The following is a 17,535-nucleotide window of genomic DNA, read 5'->3' on the forward strand; positions in this document are numbered from 1 at the left end:
TCCCTGTTCCAGGTACACATGAGCGGTCCAGCCGTGCTGTTTCGAAGATTATATATCCTTATTCATTCATGACGTATGTTATCATACAGCTTCCCTTTCGTCTTCTCTGTGCCAGGCAGCATCCTTGGTGCTGTCACCATATCTTTGACTTAATCCTCACAGACCCCCTTGTGACAGGCAGATTTGTCTTCATTTTTCAGGTGAGCAAAGTGAGGCTCAGAGGAGTAACACCATTTGCTGCAGGTAATGCGGCAGCAGGTGCTGGAGGTGGGTTAAACACGCTTGTCGGACAATAAGCTCGTGCTTTTTGCCCTGCTGGATGGTGTCAACTCATTTCATTCATTCATTCATTCATTCATCCATCCCTCCATCTACCAACCAGGCATTGGAGAAGCACCTACAGAGACTGGGTACAGGGAAGTCAAACACACAATCTTACTTGAGCAGATCTACAAATGGAAATTACTGTGACTTCCGGTTGGAGATTTGGATTTTTATGAGACCCTATGCCCACCAGACAGAAACCGAGAATCAAAGTATCTGAGCGCAAATAAGCATCATCGTCGCCCTCAGGCACACCGTGGGTGTGGCGCCCTCGCCCAGCACCCCAGCCCCCTTACCATCTCTGGTTTTGCCTGGGTTGGTGGGTTCAGGGGTACTCAGAGGCCTCAGGGGAATGATGATCTCATCCACATTAACCCCCTCTTCTGCGTGCTTCTCAGAAACGTGGGAGAGGAGTTCCGATTGACTTGGTGAGAAAAGGTTACAACATTTACACATGAAGATGGCTGGGTTTTCTGTAAGGAAAGAAAAAGCAAAATATGTTATTTCATCTTCACCAAAACAATGACTACATCCAAATGCCAAAGAAAAATACTGAAGGTTGCTCTTCTGAGCAATCGCCAGGCGCCAACAGGTGTGTCCTTCCAGTGGACGCTGCACAGCCAAGCAGCTCACTTCTAACTGCAGGTGGCCCCGGTTGCCAGAAAATTCTTTTGTCAATATTCCAAAACCTCAGTCCTTCTGGACCGTGTCTAATATGGACCTCCCTGTTACCCTAATCTACTTAAGAGCCTAGATTCCGGATTCACATAGCAAAGTAAAATATGAATATGGAACTTGAAAATTAATCCAACCTTCAAATGAATGAACCACACTGACAACACTGAAGTATTCTAGTGAGACTCACTCAAATTAGGTGCAAGGAAAAAATGATCAAAACAGCATTTCCTAAGAGCCAAGCACCTTTCACTGGCGGGCACAGGAACTAAGAGCAAGAAGAATAGAAAGCTGTTGCTTTTTTAAGCCATTTAATTCCTATTCAAAGCATTACCACCGTTCGCAAATATTTATTAACAGTCCATTACGTTCATCCCATTATACTAGGCAGGAGGACATATGGGGAAAACAACTCATTTTTGAGTCCAATAGAAATAATTACAGGCACATATAGGAATATTAAATTTAGGATCCAATAACAAGCTAGATTGTTTTTCCACATTTACACTGAAAGGAAGAATTGGTATGATGGCTTTGAAGGTTCAATTTCCAACTCCAGACCCTAAATGCTGTAAAGATGGATGACCTTGTTGAAGTAGTACTAATCTCTCGGTTGCAACACTGAACAGGACATGCAGGTAACAAGTCTCCTCTGCAGCGGGAACCCAGGAGGCTCAGTAAGCCACGCCCCGATTCAGTGCAAGCCTCCACCTACTCTGTGCTCTCGCCCGGCGCAGCTGTAACCGCTGGAAATCCACCCCACGCTGCCGGGCTCCCGACACGCACCACCACCAGCCTCACGGGGACTGTTAACACGGCCTCGTGCAAGGCGTCGAGGCCACCGACTCTGCCAATGGCGACCAAGTCTATCGCACCTCTTCCTCTCCCCTCGCCCCCGTGCTCACAGCCAGCTGCCGACCGGCTTCCCATTTCACTGAAGCGGCCAGAAGACGGTGCCAGAGCCTCCTGGAGCAGCCGCCCACCTGCCGCTCCTGCCGGGAGGAGAGGGGGCCCAGCAGCGGCAGAGAAGGGGGCTGTATGCGGAGCGGTCCACCCCGGGGCAGGCGGAATGTTGAATACGGTTTAGCAGCTCGTGGAGGTGAGAGAAAGCAGACCAGCATGGAAACTTTCTGAAGACAACGCACCCCAAGCCCCTATACCTGGAGGACTGCTCGGCCGGCCCTTACCCTGGAAGGCACAGGACAGAGGGCAACGCCGTGGCCCGTGCGCTCCAAACCCCAGCCTCTCCCACCGCCTCACAACACTGTTCTCGAAACCCTGCTTTTCTCTCCAGGTCATCCACTTTTCCCCCTCTGCTGGCCTCTGCATGCCATGACTGCTCCCATCTTACCACAAAACCAAGCAAAAATCTCTCTTGAATGCCACTCCCCCAATCTCCCCGACCCCATTTTCCTCCTCTTTATAGCAAGACCAGAAAGGAGACGAGGAAGCAAAGCAGTGGACCTACACGGTGCTGCCACCGTGAGGACGGAGCCCGCGAGGCCCCGTTGCAGAAATGAGGCCCTCTCTGCCTTCAGAGAAAGGGTTTCTCCATGAACAAGCAGGCGAGATAATGACCTACGAGAATTCTTTCCCACCAAATGGCACATGAAATAGAAATTTAACAAAGCAGAACATTGCTTCGTCGATGAAAATCTCTCATGAATACCGTCAATCGATATTTTATTTTTTTCCAAGAAATGCTTGATTCCTAAGGAACCCAAAATGCTTCCAAAACAGGAAGAGATCAAGTGACAGCTTTTTTCTTCGTAAGATGCCATGTCGTTTGCAACGTGCACCCTGCTGATCCTATGACGACTCTATGATTTAGGCAAAAGGGGGTCTGTCATCCCCGTTCCACAGCTGAGGAAACTGAGACCGGGGGGAGAAGCAATCTGCCCAAGTCACACCCAGACTCTCTGCCACCTGCTTTTGACAAGAACTCTGTTTGGCGACAGACCATGAGCTGAGCGCCTCCAAGTTACAGCTAAAACGCTTATCCCTGTAGCCAACTGAGTCTGAAATGAAAATCATTACAGAGCGGAGCATAATCCCCAAATCACGTATCAAGTTCTTTCTTGGTCATTTCGGCATCCACAGAGCAGCGGCCACAGGGTGGGCCCCAGTGCAGGCACCAGGGACGCAAAGATGAGTCGGGCATGAGGTCCTGCACAGAGGAGGCCACCAGCCCACGGGGGAAACAGACACACCCAGAACAACGGCATCTTAGGGCTTTTACCGAAACAAGTTCCCTACAGACCAGGACGTATTCTTTATTCCCGTTATGCTTTCAGGAGAAAGGGAATTCTGCGACACGTAACAGAGCAGCACTTCCGGGGACCACAGGGTTACTGTGAGGGGTCCCTTAGTTCCCAGGCACACCAGGCATTGTCTGGAGACCAAATAAATACAACTACTTTTGCATCTGCATGTGACCGCGTGTTGGCATCAGCTGTAACTAACCTACTGCCCAGTGTCCCACAGAGCCTGGAGGCCTGAGCAGCCCGGAGCGCCGCCTGGCCTTGGCCATCTGCCATCAATCAGTACATCTCCCGAATGCCCACCGTGTGTCCAGCGCTGGGCCTGGGGTTCCCGAGGTGCAGGCGGAGACAAGCACACATGAGCAAGGACAACTGTCACAGAGGAGAGGGTTCAGCGTGCGAGGGAGACGGCGTGGGGGACCGGCATCTGCACTGAGACCACGGAAGCCAGCGGGTCCCGGGGAGCCCGGCTCAGCAGCCCCACTGCAGGGCCCGCGCTCGGAATGGCTGACAGGAACACACCCTGCCACCAGCGAAGGGGCCAGGAGCCCTCCAAGACGCCCGCTCGTGTCTTCTGAGCAGCGGTTCCACTTCTCGAGATCCAGTCTTCAGGAGCATCCAAAACGCAGACAAGGATTGTGCACAAAGATACTCAACACGGAGGTGCCTGTCAAGTTCCAGAAGCCACCACGTGCTCTGCAGCGGGCACGTCAGGGCACATCCCCCAGAGAAATTCCACGCAGCCACCGAAAATCATATTTGTAAAGAACCTGAGTGACACGGAAAATGCTCAGAATAAACGTTCAATTCTACAGAGTGGGACACACCACAACTCGGTATGTACATGACTTTGTTCCCAATGGAGAGACATGGTTTACGGGCTGATGGATGGAAGAACAGACAGCCAGGCTGAAAGGAAACACAGCAAGATCCTGCCTGCTGGACTCTTCTTTATAGTCACTTACGGATTTTCCACAATGAGCCTATATGAGTTTTAAAACTCAGGAAGGTTGCTAGACCTCCTGAGAAGTGAGATAGCAGGTAAACACAGGAGTCAGGACACGGCTCCGAGTGATGAGCGCTGAGCAGCTCGGGCAGGGCGGCCTCTTGTTCAAGGCCGCGTCCCCCAGCCTGGCCAGAAAGGTGTTCAAGGAACGTGCAAGCTGAGATGGGTGCTGCAAACAACAGACACCGTGGGAAGAGGGAAGGCAGGGATCCTCGGCTAAAGTTCCCGGAAGGCTTCCAGGAGGAGGCACTGAATGGACTGTGAAAGCGGCCCTGGGAAGGGCACTCGGGCTCCAGCGGGCACCAGACACGGGCTCCAGGCCACACCCCACAAGATGACCTTACGCACTCCCCCACCTCCCGGCCAGCCAGGACTCTCATCCCCACACGACGGGGGCAGGACTGGGGTTCGGAGAGGCTGACCCCAAGGCAGAGCCCAGCTTCACCTGAGCCAGGCCCAACGTCTCCGATGGGCCACTCGGTCCTTCCGGGGTCAGCACTGGGAGGGAACACGGCTACACAACGGCCAGCAGGACCACAGAACCCTTCTGAGCCGGGCCAGCAGGTGGGCCGGTTTTGCTCCCAGCAGGGCAGTCCTGCACTAGGAACAGCCTGTTCAGAAGCCCCGGCAGTGTTCCCTCCAGATCATCATCTGTGAGCCGCCCCCAGGCCTCTGGCAAGGAGGGAAACTGTGCACTCTCTAGACACGTTCGCACAGCAGTGTATCAGCAAGATGCCAGAACACGCAAAGAAAGTGTCAGATCGGGCTGCATCCCGCAAACATTAAGAATTGTTAACCTACCAAAATAACAACAAAGCAGCTCTTTTCATTTTTTTATAGTAGACTAATATGAAAAAAATGGATCTTATACCCTGAAATATAATCATAATTATGTTGTCAGCAAATTCTGATGAAGATGCCAAAATTTGGATGCATTTTTAGGTTCAATTACTGTGTACTCATCCTTAACAAAAGGATTCAAAGGGAAAATGACGTGTTCAGCACAAGGAAAATCACAGAAGTTTGGGGTTTGAGCATTCGATTTCTATGAACTTTTGCCAGTTTTTAATCAGCTACTCTGTACTGTTAAAAAGGAAAACTCTTAAACTAACTGCATAAAGTCCTCGTTTCTGAACTCTGAGTTGCAAACACTCCCAGCCAGGAACAGCCAGGTCCTGTCTGCGACCTCTGACCCCCTACCTGCTCACCCCTGCCTAGGAACCAGAGGCGAACAAGGGCCTCTGACCACTCCTCCCAGAGGAAGGTCATGACCTGGAGGGCCTGTGGGTCCCGGGAGGGCGGTCGGGCCCCTCTGACCCTAGGGAAGGCCACCGGGAGCTGACAGGTCACCGGCGTGGGTGGCCAGGCCTCTCCTCTCCTCTTTTGGCAACAGGCAGCCCACACGTCGGCTGGAGCCGGCCTGCTCCTGAGGGACCCCTCCCCATTCTCAGGCCCTCGAGTAAACAGGCGAAGAAGGTCAGTCCAGCCTTGAGCTGAAGTCGTGTGCTCCAGCCGGCTCACAGGACGTCCGGCCCAGCACAGAATCAAGGGCGTCCTTTCCTTTTTGCTGTTGTCCTTTGTAAGTGCATCTCCTGTGGGGACTCAAGGGTGGGACGACCAGAGCAGGACGCGATCCAGGCATTCCAGGTCTCTCGGCCCTTAAGCCACCTTGTAAATTATTATTATTAATTATTACAGAAGTCACAGGATGAATCCGCGCTCGTGGCGTAACAGGCAACACAGAAGCACGCGGAGCAGAGACGGCCACCTGACCATCCCCCTGCGAAGAACAGCATCGCTGAGCAGAGGCTTCTGCTGTGCGTCCAGGGACAGAAAGAGACAGGGACACCCCACGCACACGCCTCTGCTGCCCGCTGCCCCGTCTCCCCCCACGCCCTGGGCCCTCCTCCCTCCCTCCGCCCCCCAGCGCTGAGCTCCACACAGAAGGAAGGGACGGGGCATCTGGTGTCGCTGACCTGGGGGTCTCAGGGACCCCGAGCATAAACTCAAACTACGTTTTCCGACAGAAGCAACGTTAGAAGTGGCCTCAAAGTCTGCGAGGTCTCGTGGGGCAGCCGGGTCTGGGAGGGCAGGGTCTGGGATCCCAGCCCCCGACTGCCTGCGCACCTGTGGGCCCGGCACTGACGCTTTCACTCACAGTATAAAGGGCGGGAGGGGGTAGCCCAGGACAGAAGTCTGCCCTGTGGTGCTTTTCAGTCTGGGTTTAATGACACAGGCGTGACACAAACACAGCAGCCAGATTCACTGGAAACACACAGGCATCAGAGGGTTCTGGGGAAGGGAGATGGCACAGGTAAGCTGGTTCCGACATCCCAACTTCCTCCTTCAAAGCACCAAGAGAGTGAAGGCCCACGTGAGGGCCCACGCATCTACCTGAGGCCAGGCCAGACCATCGGAGACCAGGATGAGGGAGGAGAGCTGTGGGGACCTACTCAGAGACACGGACTCCCAGCCACACCCTGAAACGTGCTTCATCCAAATGAAAGCTGACAAAAACCCAACAGGGCATTATGGAGGTAAGAAAAGGAAGTGGCAGGAAGGTAGCCCCAGGAACAGGTCATACACGGCAAGGCCCTCCACGTGGGAAGGCAACTGGCAGAAATGGCAGAAGCCGTCAGGGGTGAGGTAACGGGGCATGGAGGGATGCGGCAGCCTGCGTGGCCTAAAGGCTCCCAGCGTACACGGATGTGGTTACACATCTCTCCTACGCTGCTCCTGGGGATGCAAAATGGCACGGCCACTTTGGAAGACAGTTTGATAGTTTTTTATAAAACTAAACGTACTTCACCATATAATCCTGCAGTCGTGCTCCTGGGTTATTTACCCAAAGGAGTTGAAAATGTGTGTCCACACAAAAAACTACAAACAAATATTTATAGCAGCTCCGTCGTAACTGCCAAAGCTTGGAAGCAACCAAGATGTCCTTCAGCAGGCAAACGGATAAACTGTGGTGCATCCAGACAATGGAATATCATTCTGCACTAAAAAGAAATGAGCTATTGGGAAGGGGGGAGGGGCAATATAGGGGTACGGGAGTAAGAGGTACAAACTATTAAGTATAAAATAAGCTCCAAGGATATATTGTACAACACCAGGAATATGGACAATATTTTATAATAACTATAAATGGAGTATAACCTTTAAAAATTGTGAATCACTATATTGTACACCTGAAACATATAATACTGTACAGCAACTATACTTCAATTAAAAAAAAAGAAAAAAAATGAACTATCAAACTATGAAAAGACATGGAAGAGCCTGAAATGCATACTACTAAGTGGAAGAAGCCAATCTGAAAACGCTTCATACTGTATGATTCCAACTATATGACATTCTGGGAAGGGCAAAATTATGGAGACAGTAAAAAGACCTCCAGTAAAAAGTAAAAAGACAGTAAAAAGGTGGCCATGCTTGGGGTGGAGGGGGTGAACAGGCAGAGCACACAGGATTTTTAGGGTAGTGAAAATATCCTGCGTGATTCCATAATGATGGATACATGTCACTACATATTTGCCCAAACCCACATAATGTACAACAGCAAGAGTGAAGCCTAATGTAAACTCTGGGCTTTGGGTGATGACGATGTGGCAGTGTAGGTTCTCCAACTGTAACAAATGCACCACCCTGGTAGGGATGTTGATAACAGGGGAGGCTGTGCATACCTGTAGGCAGGGGGGATATGGGAGATCTGTACCTTCATCTCAATTTTGTGGAAAACCTAAAACTTCCCTAAAAAAAATAAAGTCTTTAAAAATATATATTGTGGGGCTTCCCTGGTGGCACAGTGGTTGAGAATCTGCCTGCCAGTGCAGGGAACACGGGTTCGAGCCCTGGTCTGGGAAGATCCCACATGCCGCGGAGCAACTGGACCCGTGAGCCACAACTACTGAGCCTGCGTGTCTGGAGCCTGTGCTCCGCAACAAGAGAGGCCGCGATAGTGAGAGGCCCGCACACCGCGATGAAGAGTGGCCCACGCTCGCCGCCACTAGAGAAAGCCCTCGCACAGAAACGAAGACCCAACACAGCCAAAAATAAATTAGTTAATTAATTAATTAAAAAAAATATATATATATATATAGTGGCAAAAAGTTCCAGAAAGATGGAGCAGATGTACCGTTCCCTATTCTTCCCACTAAGTGCAACTAAAACCCTGGACGTCACAGATAAAATACACATAAGACTGAAAGTCGGAGAGAAGGTGGCAGAGCAGCTAACAAACAACCTTGCAAGCTGAGACAGTAAGTGCCCGGGGCTTTCCTTTCACCCCTAGAACTCAGAAGCAGAAACACCAACAGGCACAGGAAAAAACAGCTCCAACAAGAGCCTGCTCTCACTGGCCAGCGGGTCAGGAAAGGGACAGCCTCACAAGACAGAAACCTTTTAGGCAATATCCATCCTGCAACACTCAAACCCCACAGACAACACTGCAGTCCATCCCCACCCCTGCGAGAAGAATCAGTGACCTTGAAAATAGAACAATAAAAAACGCACAATCTGAATAACAGAGAAAACAGACTGAAAAAGAACAAAGACAGCCTCAGGGACCTGTGGGACTATAACAAAAAACAAGTCTACCATTTGTGTCAGTAGAGTCCCAGGAAGGGAGAAGGACAGTGGGGTGGGAAAGTATTCCGAGAAATAATGGCTGAAAATTTCCCGAAGTTGGCAAAAGACATAAAGCCACACAGTCAAGAAGGTGAGCAAACTCCAAACAGGGTAAACCCAGAGAAATCTATGACAAGACACATTATAATCAAGCTTCTGAAAACTAAAAACAGACAGGAAACCTGAAATTAGCAAGAAAAACAGTTTCCTGTGTGGAAAAACTATCCGATTGACAGCAGACTTCTCCTTAGACGCGTGGAGGCCAGAAGGAAGTGGCACATTTTTCAAGTGCAGAAAGGAGAGAACTGTCCACCCATGATCCTACAGCCAGCAGCAACATCCTTCAGGAATGGAGGGAAAACCAAGACATTCCCAGATGAAGGAAAAGAAACAGAAGTTGTCACCAGCAGACCCAACCTAAAAGAAAGACCAAAGGAAGTTCTCTAAACAGAAGGAAAATGCTAAAACAACGACTCCTGCGACATCGAGAAAGGCAAAATGAACAAAGGAAAGTGTAAAACTATGGGCAAATATATCAAATTTCCTTCTTCCTGTTGATTTCCTAAATGACGTTTGCTATTAAACAAAAAGTATAACTCTGTCTGATGCGGTTCTTAACGTCTGCAGAAGAAACTTTTATGACAATTATAAACGGGGGAGGTAAAGGGACACAAGGTTAGGACTTCCCTGGTGGTGCAGTGGTTAGGACTCAGTGCTCTCGCTGCTGAGGGCCCAGGGTCGATCCCTGGTCGGGGAACTAAGATCCTGCAAGCTGCACCCCAAGGCCAAAAAAAAAAAAAAAAAAAAAAAGGGACACAGGGTTTCTCCACTTTACTCAAACTGATAAAATGTCAACAAACAGCTCTGTATCTTGATTGCAGGGGTGGTTACACAAATCTACACATGTGGTAAAAATGGATTAGAACCATACACGCCCATTGCACCAACATTAATTTCTTGGTTTTGATATTGCACGACAGTTTCACAAGATGTAACCACTGGGTTGGGATGATGAAAGAGTTCTGGAAAGGGCTTCCCTGGTGGCACAGTGGTTAAGAATCCGCCTGCCAATGCAGGGGACAAGGGTTCAAGCCCTGGTCCGGGAAGATCCCACATGCCGCAGAGCAACGAAGCCCGTGCGCCACAACTACTGAGCCTGCGCTCTACAGCCCACAAGCCACAACCACTGAGCCCACGTGCCACAACTACTGAAGCCCGCGTGCCTAGAGCCCATGCTCCGCAACAAGAGAAGCCACCATAATGAGAAGCCCACGCACCGCAATGAAGAGTAGCCCCCGCTCGCTGCAACTAGAGAAAGCCCGCGCACAGCAAGGAAGACCCAACGCAGCCAAAAATAAATAAATAAGATTAATTAATTAATTTAAAAAAAAAAGAGTTCTGGAGATGCCTGGTGGTGATGGTTGCACGACAATGTGAATGTCCTTATGCCACTAAACGATACACCTAAAAATGGCTAAAATGGCAAATTTTATGTTATATATATATTTTTACTCCCCTCCCAAAAACGTAACCATTGGAGTAAGCCTGGAAAAGGGTATATAAGACCTCTCTGCATGATCTTTGAAACTTCCTGTGAATCTACTATTATTTCAAAATACAAAGTTAAAAAAAAAATACTCCAGCCAACAAAACATACCAATGGCTGCCAGCTTGGAGTCTCTGGAAAAGGCACTAAATTTGAGAAGAATCGGGTATACTGTTTGACACACCCATGACCCCGTCCAATCCCAACCACCCTATGAGGTCCAAACGTCCCGCAGAGGTGGAGTGAGGTAGCTCACAGGGGGCAGCCAGGGCTCAGGCCAGGTCTCTGTGCTCACCTCCATGAGAAGCAGGGCTCTGCACCCCAGCACCTTCCATACCACCTGCACTCATTACCTGCAGCCAGAGCCCCGCCCAGCCCAACGTCATCCATCCTCTTAGTGACGCTGCTACTAGGGACACAGTAGGCACTCAATGTTAGACGAACTGATGATCACAAATAGCCTTAAACATTTATCGATAACCATAAGAAGACAAAATGCTCATTACTAGACTACTAAATTCCTCTCTTTAAAAGTGACAGTGTAAAACAAACTCCCTTCCTCTCCTTGATTAGTATAAATCATCCTTCGCTGCTTTTCAACTACGTTTTATTTGGATTGATTAACTTTAAAGACAGTTCAAGAGCCAAAATTAAGGCCCTATTAAATTGCCTACCTTATGAGAAGAATAGGATGGCAAGTTCTTTCAGAGTTGTATTTTTGTTTTCTTGTTGTTCACTTGCCCTTAAGTTATTAAATTCAAAAGAGCTGGCAGCTTCCCAATAGGAGTGGAAATATTTTAGCAACATGCAGCCAGATTGCTGTCACATCCAAGGTAATGAATAAACTCTCGTATTGTGCAGCTTACTACAATCGAAAATACTTCTTTCCTTTTTCTTCAGGAAAAGAGGCCTGGGCTTGGACAAAACACTTTCCTTCCATTTAGTTTATTCTGCAGAACTTTTCATGAGCTGTGGATATGCCGTATAACATCATCATCACCATCACACTTACTGAGAACTTGCTGTAACCAAAATAAGGGAATTCAAAGAGGAAGAGGGAGAAGAAAAGAAAGCTTAAAGCAATTAAACACTCACCATGAGCTGGCACCACGCAAGCCTCATGCTAAGAGTATTCAATCTTCACAACAATCCTATGAAATAGGTTTCTTTATTGTATCTCCTCAAATCTAAGACAACATCTATTTCAAGAGGCACTGATACTTTACATACCACTAAAAAAGATTAAAATGCTACCAAATAAACTAAAACACGCTGGTTTCTTCTTATCACACCAATTGTAAGACACCACCTGATTTTAGGGATGTTAAAATCAGTCTCTGAATCAGTGAAACTCAGGAATATTTCCAGATTCCGATGGAGATGCAGCATGGCCCAAGTGCCCGGGAGATTGGACTCCTAACCCCTGTTCTTTCCTTGTAAGGCCCCATTTCCCCCCTCAGCACCCACAACAAACACACCTGGGGGCCCTGCCTCTGGGCTCACCTCCATGACCTCCTGCTTTCAAGAGAGAAGGAGACAAACGTTTCCTGAGTACCAGGCACTTTCACACTCCTTATCACACGTAATCCTGACAGGCAGGGCAGCTGCTAGCCTACAAGGCACCTCTGTGAGAAAAGGAAAAAAGGTACCCTTTCCTTAAGACACTAGCTCCCCCTGTCAGAAAGTGGTCAAAATATACTGATTTTGTCAGAACAAGATACTACCATTTGCAGAAAACTGTCATAGTGAATATACAAATCTATGATGTGAAATGGTCCCCTTAGAGGCGGTACCCTTGTGCAGTGTGCGACCTGCACAGCTGTACACAGTGGCCCTAATGAGTCAGCCACGAAGATACTATTATCCCATGTTACAGATGAAGAAGCTATAACTTGCCTAAGAGGATCAAGTTCAGGCCTATATGGTTTCAAAGCTACCTGGTCAACTCACAAGGGACTTAAAAATCAGGTAGAAACACAGGCTGTATGCATGCATGTGTGCGGCGGTGGGGATGTCTATACAGGCACATACTAACCACATGCCACCAGAGAGCACGGGGAGGACGCAGAAACCCCATGGCTGAGGCACCTGGGGAAGGCTTCTCGGGGGAGGGAAGCTGAACGGATCCAGCAGGTAAGGAGAGCAGGCGAGCAGAACAGAGGAGAGCCTCAACCCTGGGAAGCCTTGAGTGCGTGGAGGGGGGGACAAAGTCAAGGTCGGGGGGCAGCAACGCCTGGTCCTCGGAACACCCACCACGGGAGCCTACCCAAGAAAGGCAAGGGCACCCAGCCTCCAGAGCAGGAGGCCCATCGAGAGGGGCACACAGGAAGCTTGCCCCATCGGGAAGTCCCCAGTCCCGCTGATGGGGGCTGAAAAGCTGAATCTGTATTTGAAATCTGTGGATTTTTAAATGCTGGCAACTAAATGAGATTTTCCTGAAAAAAAAAACAAAACTGTGCAGGCCAAACACATCAAGTCTTCAGGTTACATCTATCCTGAGAGCTGCCAATTTGCAACTTCTGAGAAAAGGTTTTCCACCTGGGTGACTAGGACCACTGTTAAGTGGCAGGAGGAAAGCCAGAGAGCCTGGTCTGAAGAAACAGAGAGAGACACAGACGGACAGACACAGAGGGAGAGCTGAGGCCCCAGACCCTTTCCCCACCCCTCTGGCTCCCCAACACCCAGCAAAGCGCCGGGTTCTGGGTAGGCAGATTCTGAATGCTAGTTATTTCCTATTTCACAGACTCTGAGTTTTCCAGATCTTCCACAACGATGCTGACATGTGTAATCCAAGAAAAAATTAGATTAAAAAAATGTACATTGCTATTAGAAATAAAGGCACAGTAAGTGACAAAATAAGGTCTCCTTCTTGGGGGAGAAAGACACTGATCCCCAGACACCCTGGGCCCCAGACAGTCTGACAGGCTCTGGGCCAAACACCAGCTGAGGAAGGAGAGCAGGGCCACAGCTGCCGACACTCGGCAGAGATGCAAACTCTGGTCACAGACAAAACGTGTCTCCCAGCTGATGGTGTTCTGATATTCCTCACTGAGGCTGATTAGACATTTGTGTGTGTGGAGGAGGTGGGGGGTACATCAAACCTTACGCCTGTCCCTGTCGTTCTCTCGTAAGGATATATTAGGGTGACACCAAAAGTGCATAGTGTTCAGGTGACCAAAAAGAAAGAAAAAAGAAAAGGTGACAGATTTAGAATCGATGAGGAAAAGGCATTCTTGACACAACAGTTATACTTGCTACAAGAAGATACCTGGTAGGTGAGGACGGCCAAGCCTCGAAGTGCCCAAGTCCAGAGCTTGAATGCATGGGCCAGGTGAGCTGGCGCCCAGGTGCACAGAGGGCCCAGGTGAACAGAAGGCCTCGGAGTAGGGGAGGCCAGGCATGGAAAGGTACCAGAGCTCCCAGAACTGGGTGTCCTCAGAGAGTTCCCACATGTCGGCCATGGGAGGGGGGGCATGAAGACAGCATGGCCCGAAGCGGCACCCCCGGCCTCCCTGCCCACCCCAGCTGCAGAATAACATTAGACTTCCTGCTCTGTTCACAAAGATCTGCATGTCAGTGACCGCACTTGATCCTCCCTGCTATCCTGTGGAGTAACCAAGTAGATGGTGCCACCACCACCATCAGCATCAGCATCACCACCACCAACATCATCATCACCACCATCACCACCATCAGCACCATCATCACCGCCACCACCATCAGCACCATCAGCATCACCACCATCACCACCACCACCACCATCACTACCATCACAACCACCAGCACCATCACCACCACCACCAGCACCATCACCACCATCACCACCACCACCATCTCCATCATCACCACCATCACCACCACCACCATCTCCATCATCACCATCATCATCACCACCACCACCATCAGGACCATCATCATCACCACCGTCACCACCACCATCACCACTACCACCATCACCATCACCACCATCATCATCACCACCATCACCACCACCATCACCACCACCACCATCAGCATCATCACCATCACCACCATCACCACCACCATCGCCATCACCACCACCACCACTGTCATCACCATCATTACCACCATCACCACCATCACCATCACCACGATCATCACCACCATCACCACCACCATCACCACCACCACCATCAGCACCATCACCATCACCACCATCACCACCACAACCGTCACCACCATCAGCACCATCACCATCAGCACCATCACCATCACCACCATCATCACCACCATCACCACCATCGCCATCACCATCATCACCACCACCGTCACCACCACAACCATCACCACCATCAGCACCACCATCGCCATCACCACCATCACCACCACAACCATCACCACCATCACCACCATCACCACCATCTCCATCATCACCACCATCACCACCATCACCATCACCACCATCACCACCACCACTGCCGTCACCACCACAACCATCACCACCATCACCACCATCACCACCACCACTACCATCACCACCATCACCACCATCTCCATCATCACCACCATCACCACCATCGCCATCACCACCACCATGAACATCAGCATCACTATCATCGTCGTCCCCATTGACGATGGAGAGAGCTAGGGCTCAGAGAAGTTAGCAAGATGCCAAGGAGCCCCGAGCAGACAACACACAAAGTCAAAACCTGACCAAGACCTTCCAAGTCGACCTCCGTATGTGCCCACCCACGTGGGTCCAGCGCTGCTCCAGGAGGGAGTACTGACAGCGGGGCCCTGGGAGGGACACACGAGCCTTGGGCCCCACTCTGCACCCCGCCTCGTGGCTAGAGAGACATTCCGAACGATTCGTTACAACCAAGAGTAGCTACACCAAAAAGGGAACTTCACCCTCTGTGTGTTTATTATAATTTACAACAGGCACTCACTTCAGGGAGCAGTAAGCTGGAAAATGAGAGCACCAGATGCAGGGCCACCAACCCACCCGGAACACGTAGTTAATATGCATGCCCCTGCACGGCCTGGCAAGAGATCTAGAACTAGGGACAGAGAACCGCCACATACAGGGCATCAGCTTTGCTTGAACAAAAAAAAAAAAAAAAAAAAAAAAAAAGGGTACCAACACACACCATAAACCCAGGGCCTTCAGGCAAGAGTGGGCACCATACATGTGCCAGCGGCACCCCCTGGTGGCCAGTCTGAGCACTACACCCTCCATTCCCAGGATGAAGCCATTCCCAAGACTGAGCAGACAGACCCTAATGAAAACACGGCTACCATTCCCTGAGCCCTAACTCTGCCAGATGCTGTGCTTTGCCCGCCACCCACTTAACCTTCACATTAATCCAGTGAGGGAGGGGCTGCTATCCCCATTTGTAAATGAGTAAACTGAGCCCAGGGAGGGGACTGCAAGATCACAGAGCAGGTGAGCACACAGCAGAAGCACAGCCCAGGCCTGCCTGATGCCTGTCCTAAATGACAAGTCACCACTTGATGCACAAAAGGGGTCGACTGCTCTGCACTGTCTGAGTCAGGCCGGGTTTCCCCTGGGGGGCTGGGGCCAGGGGCTTCTGCCCCAGTTCCGTTTGGTCTCACAGTGAATTCAGTCTGTGAACATTCACAGAGCTGTTTGTCTCTTCGATACATACCTTTCTGTGTGTAGGTTATACATCAATTTTTTAAAACTTAAAGAGCAAATTTTAAAGGGAAAGATATAGGAGGAAAAGGGGATTCTGATTCACAAGTGAATCTCTTATTTAAAATGACAAAGTGAGGTGACAAGCCCAGACCTGGCCGTGAACCCACCCTGGCCATGTGTTCTTGGCCTCCCTCCTGAGCTTCCGCTTCTACATCTTCTGGGGCTGCAGGAGGACTGCAGGACACTCCCAGCCCGGTGAGCGACACCCCTGAGGCACCGTCTCACGTGAAGCCATAGAAGGGCACCTGTCTGGGTCAGGACCTGGGTCCCCAGCCCCTAGCCAGCCCCAGCTCCGCACCTCCAGTGTGATGGAGTCTGTAAGTCTCCGAACCTCTCCAGGCCCCGGTGGGAAGTGGCCTTCGCATGGTTTAAAGTGGAACCTGGTCTCCGAGCCTCACCCAGAGGCTAATTTGCAGGGAGACAGACAGAGCCGCCTGGACAGAAGCCAGGGTGTGCAGATGGCCCCAGCCTCCCCCATGGCCCGGAGGGGCCTGTTATGCACCTGCCCTCCCGCCCGCTACCCCACCCATGGATCACCTCCAAGGTGCCCTCCAGCTCTGAGGTTCAGTGGGCTGAAGTTCCAATAAATGCACACCCTAATCTGTGGTATTATTACCATGCAGCTCATGAAATGCTGATGGGCATGCCCACTTCTACAGCTCACAAAGTTAACACTTCTATTAAATGCAAAGGAGAAAGCCCATGGGTGTTCCCTTGTTGAAACAGGATTAACACAATAAAATGAGAAAGGCTCAGTATCAGCTATAATTAAGGCTGGGCCGACAGTTGCATTATAATTTTATGCATACGCATTTCTTCCATGTTGAAACTTGACATAATTTTTCTAAGTTATTTTTAAGCACTCTCAAAGTGAGAGCCCCAGGCAATAGAGTCTGCTATTCACATTTAACATAATCATAGCTGAAGAGCAGCCCCAGGGCCCTTTCCTTCGGAAAGCACCACAAATAATTTTATGTAAACAGAAACTGCGCCCCCATGACCCAGTTCTCTAAGTGGCAGCACCGTCCCGCCGGAGCGGATGTGTGGGAAGCTCTGAGAATGTGGGAGCCCCCGTGCACGCTTCTGACACCACAGCTCCCCTTGTGCAAATCACCGAGGTGGCCCCAGAACTCTTGACACCATGCCTCCAAAGCAACCGAGTCTCCGGGATCGTTTCCATGGGAAAAACTAAATGTGCAAAATCCTCCCCCGTTTTGCGGTGTATTTTAGGGAGACTGCAATGCCCAGGGCTGCCACCATCACCAGGCCTCTGAGTTTCCGGTTTGGGATTTTTGCTGTTTCAGTTTATCTTGGTTCCTTTCTGTGGTGGAGGCACCGTTAGTCTTAACTTGGGAAGGTAAAGGGCTGCCTGGAACCGGCTTCAGCACTGGGCCTCAGGACAGAGGCTCCGGGG

The 17,535-nt window shown here is 50.3% G+C and overlaps 1 protein-coding gene across 5 annotated transcripts in view; it reads right to left on the reverse strand.

The window, feature by feature from the left end:
* ZFAT (zinc finger and AT-hook domain containing) overlaps positions 1-17,535 on the reverse strand; it is a 178,968-nt gene that overhangs the window by 147,413 nt on the left and 14,020 nt on the right. For all 5 annotated transcript variants that reach the window (XM_082433776.1, XM_082433773.1, XM_082433772.1 and 2 more), the window contains one exon: positions 621-797. In XM_082433776.1, coding sequence (XP_082289902.1) covers positions 621-780 — 160 coding nt within the window. In that variant the 5' untranslated portion in view covers positions 781-797. The remainder of the gene's footprint in view (positions 1-620; positions 798-17,535) is intronic.

This window comes from Balaenoptera physalus, assembly GCF_965194825.1.
Source record: "Balaenoptera physalus genome assembly, chromosome: 17".
Classification (NCBI taxonomy): Eukaryota; Metazoa; Chordata; class Mammalia; order Artiodactyla; family Balaenopteridae; genus Balaenoptera; species Balaenoptera physalus.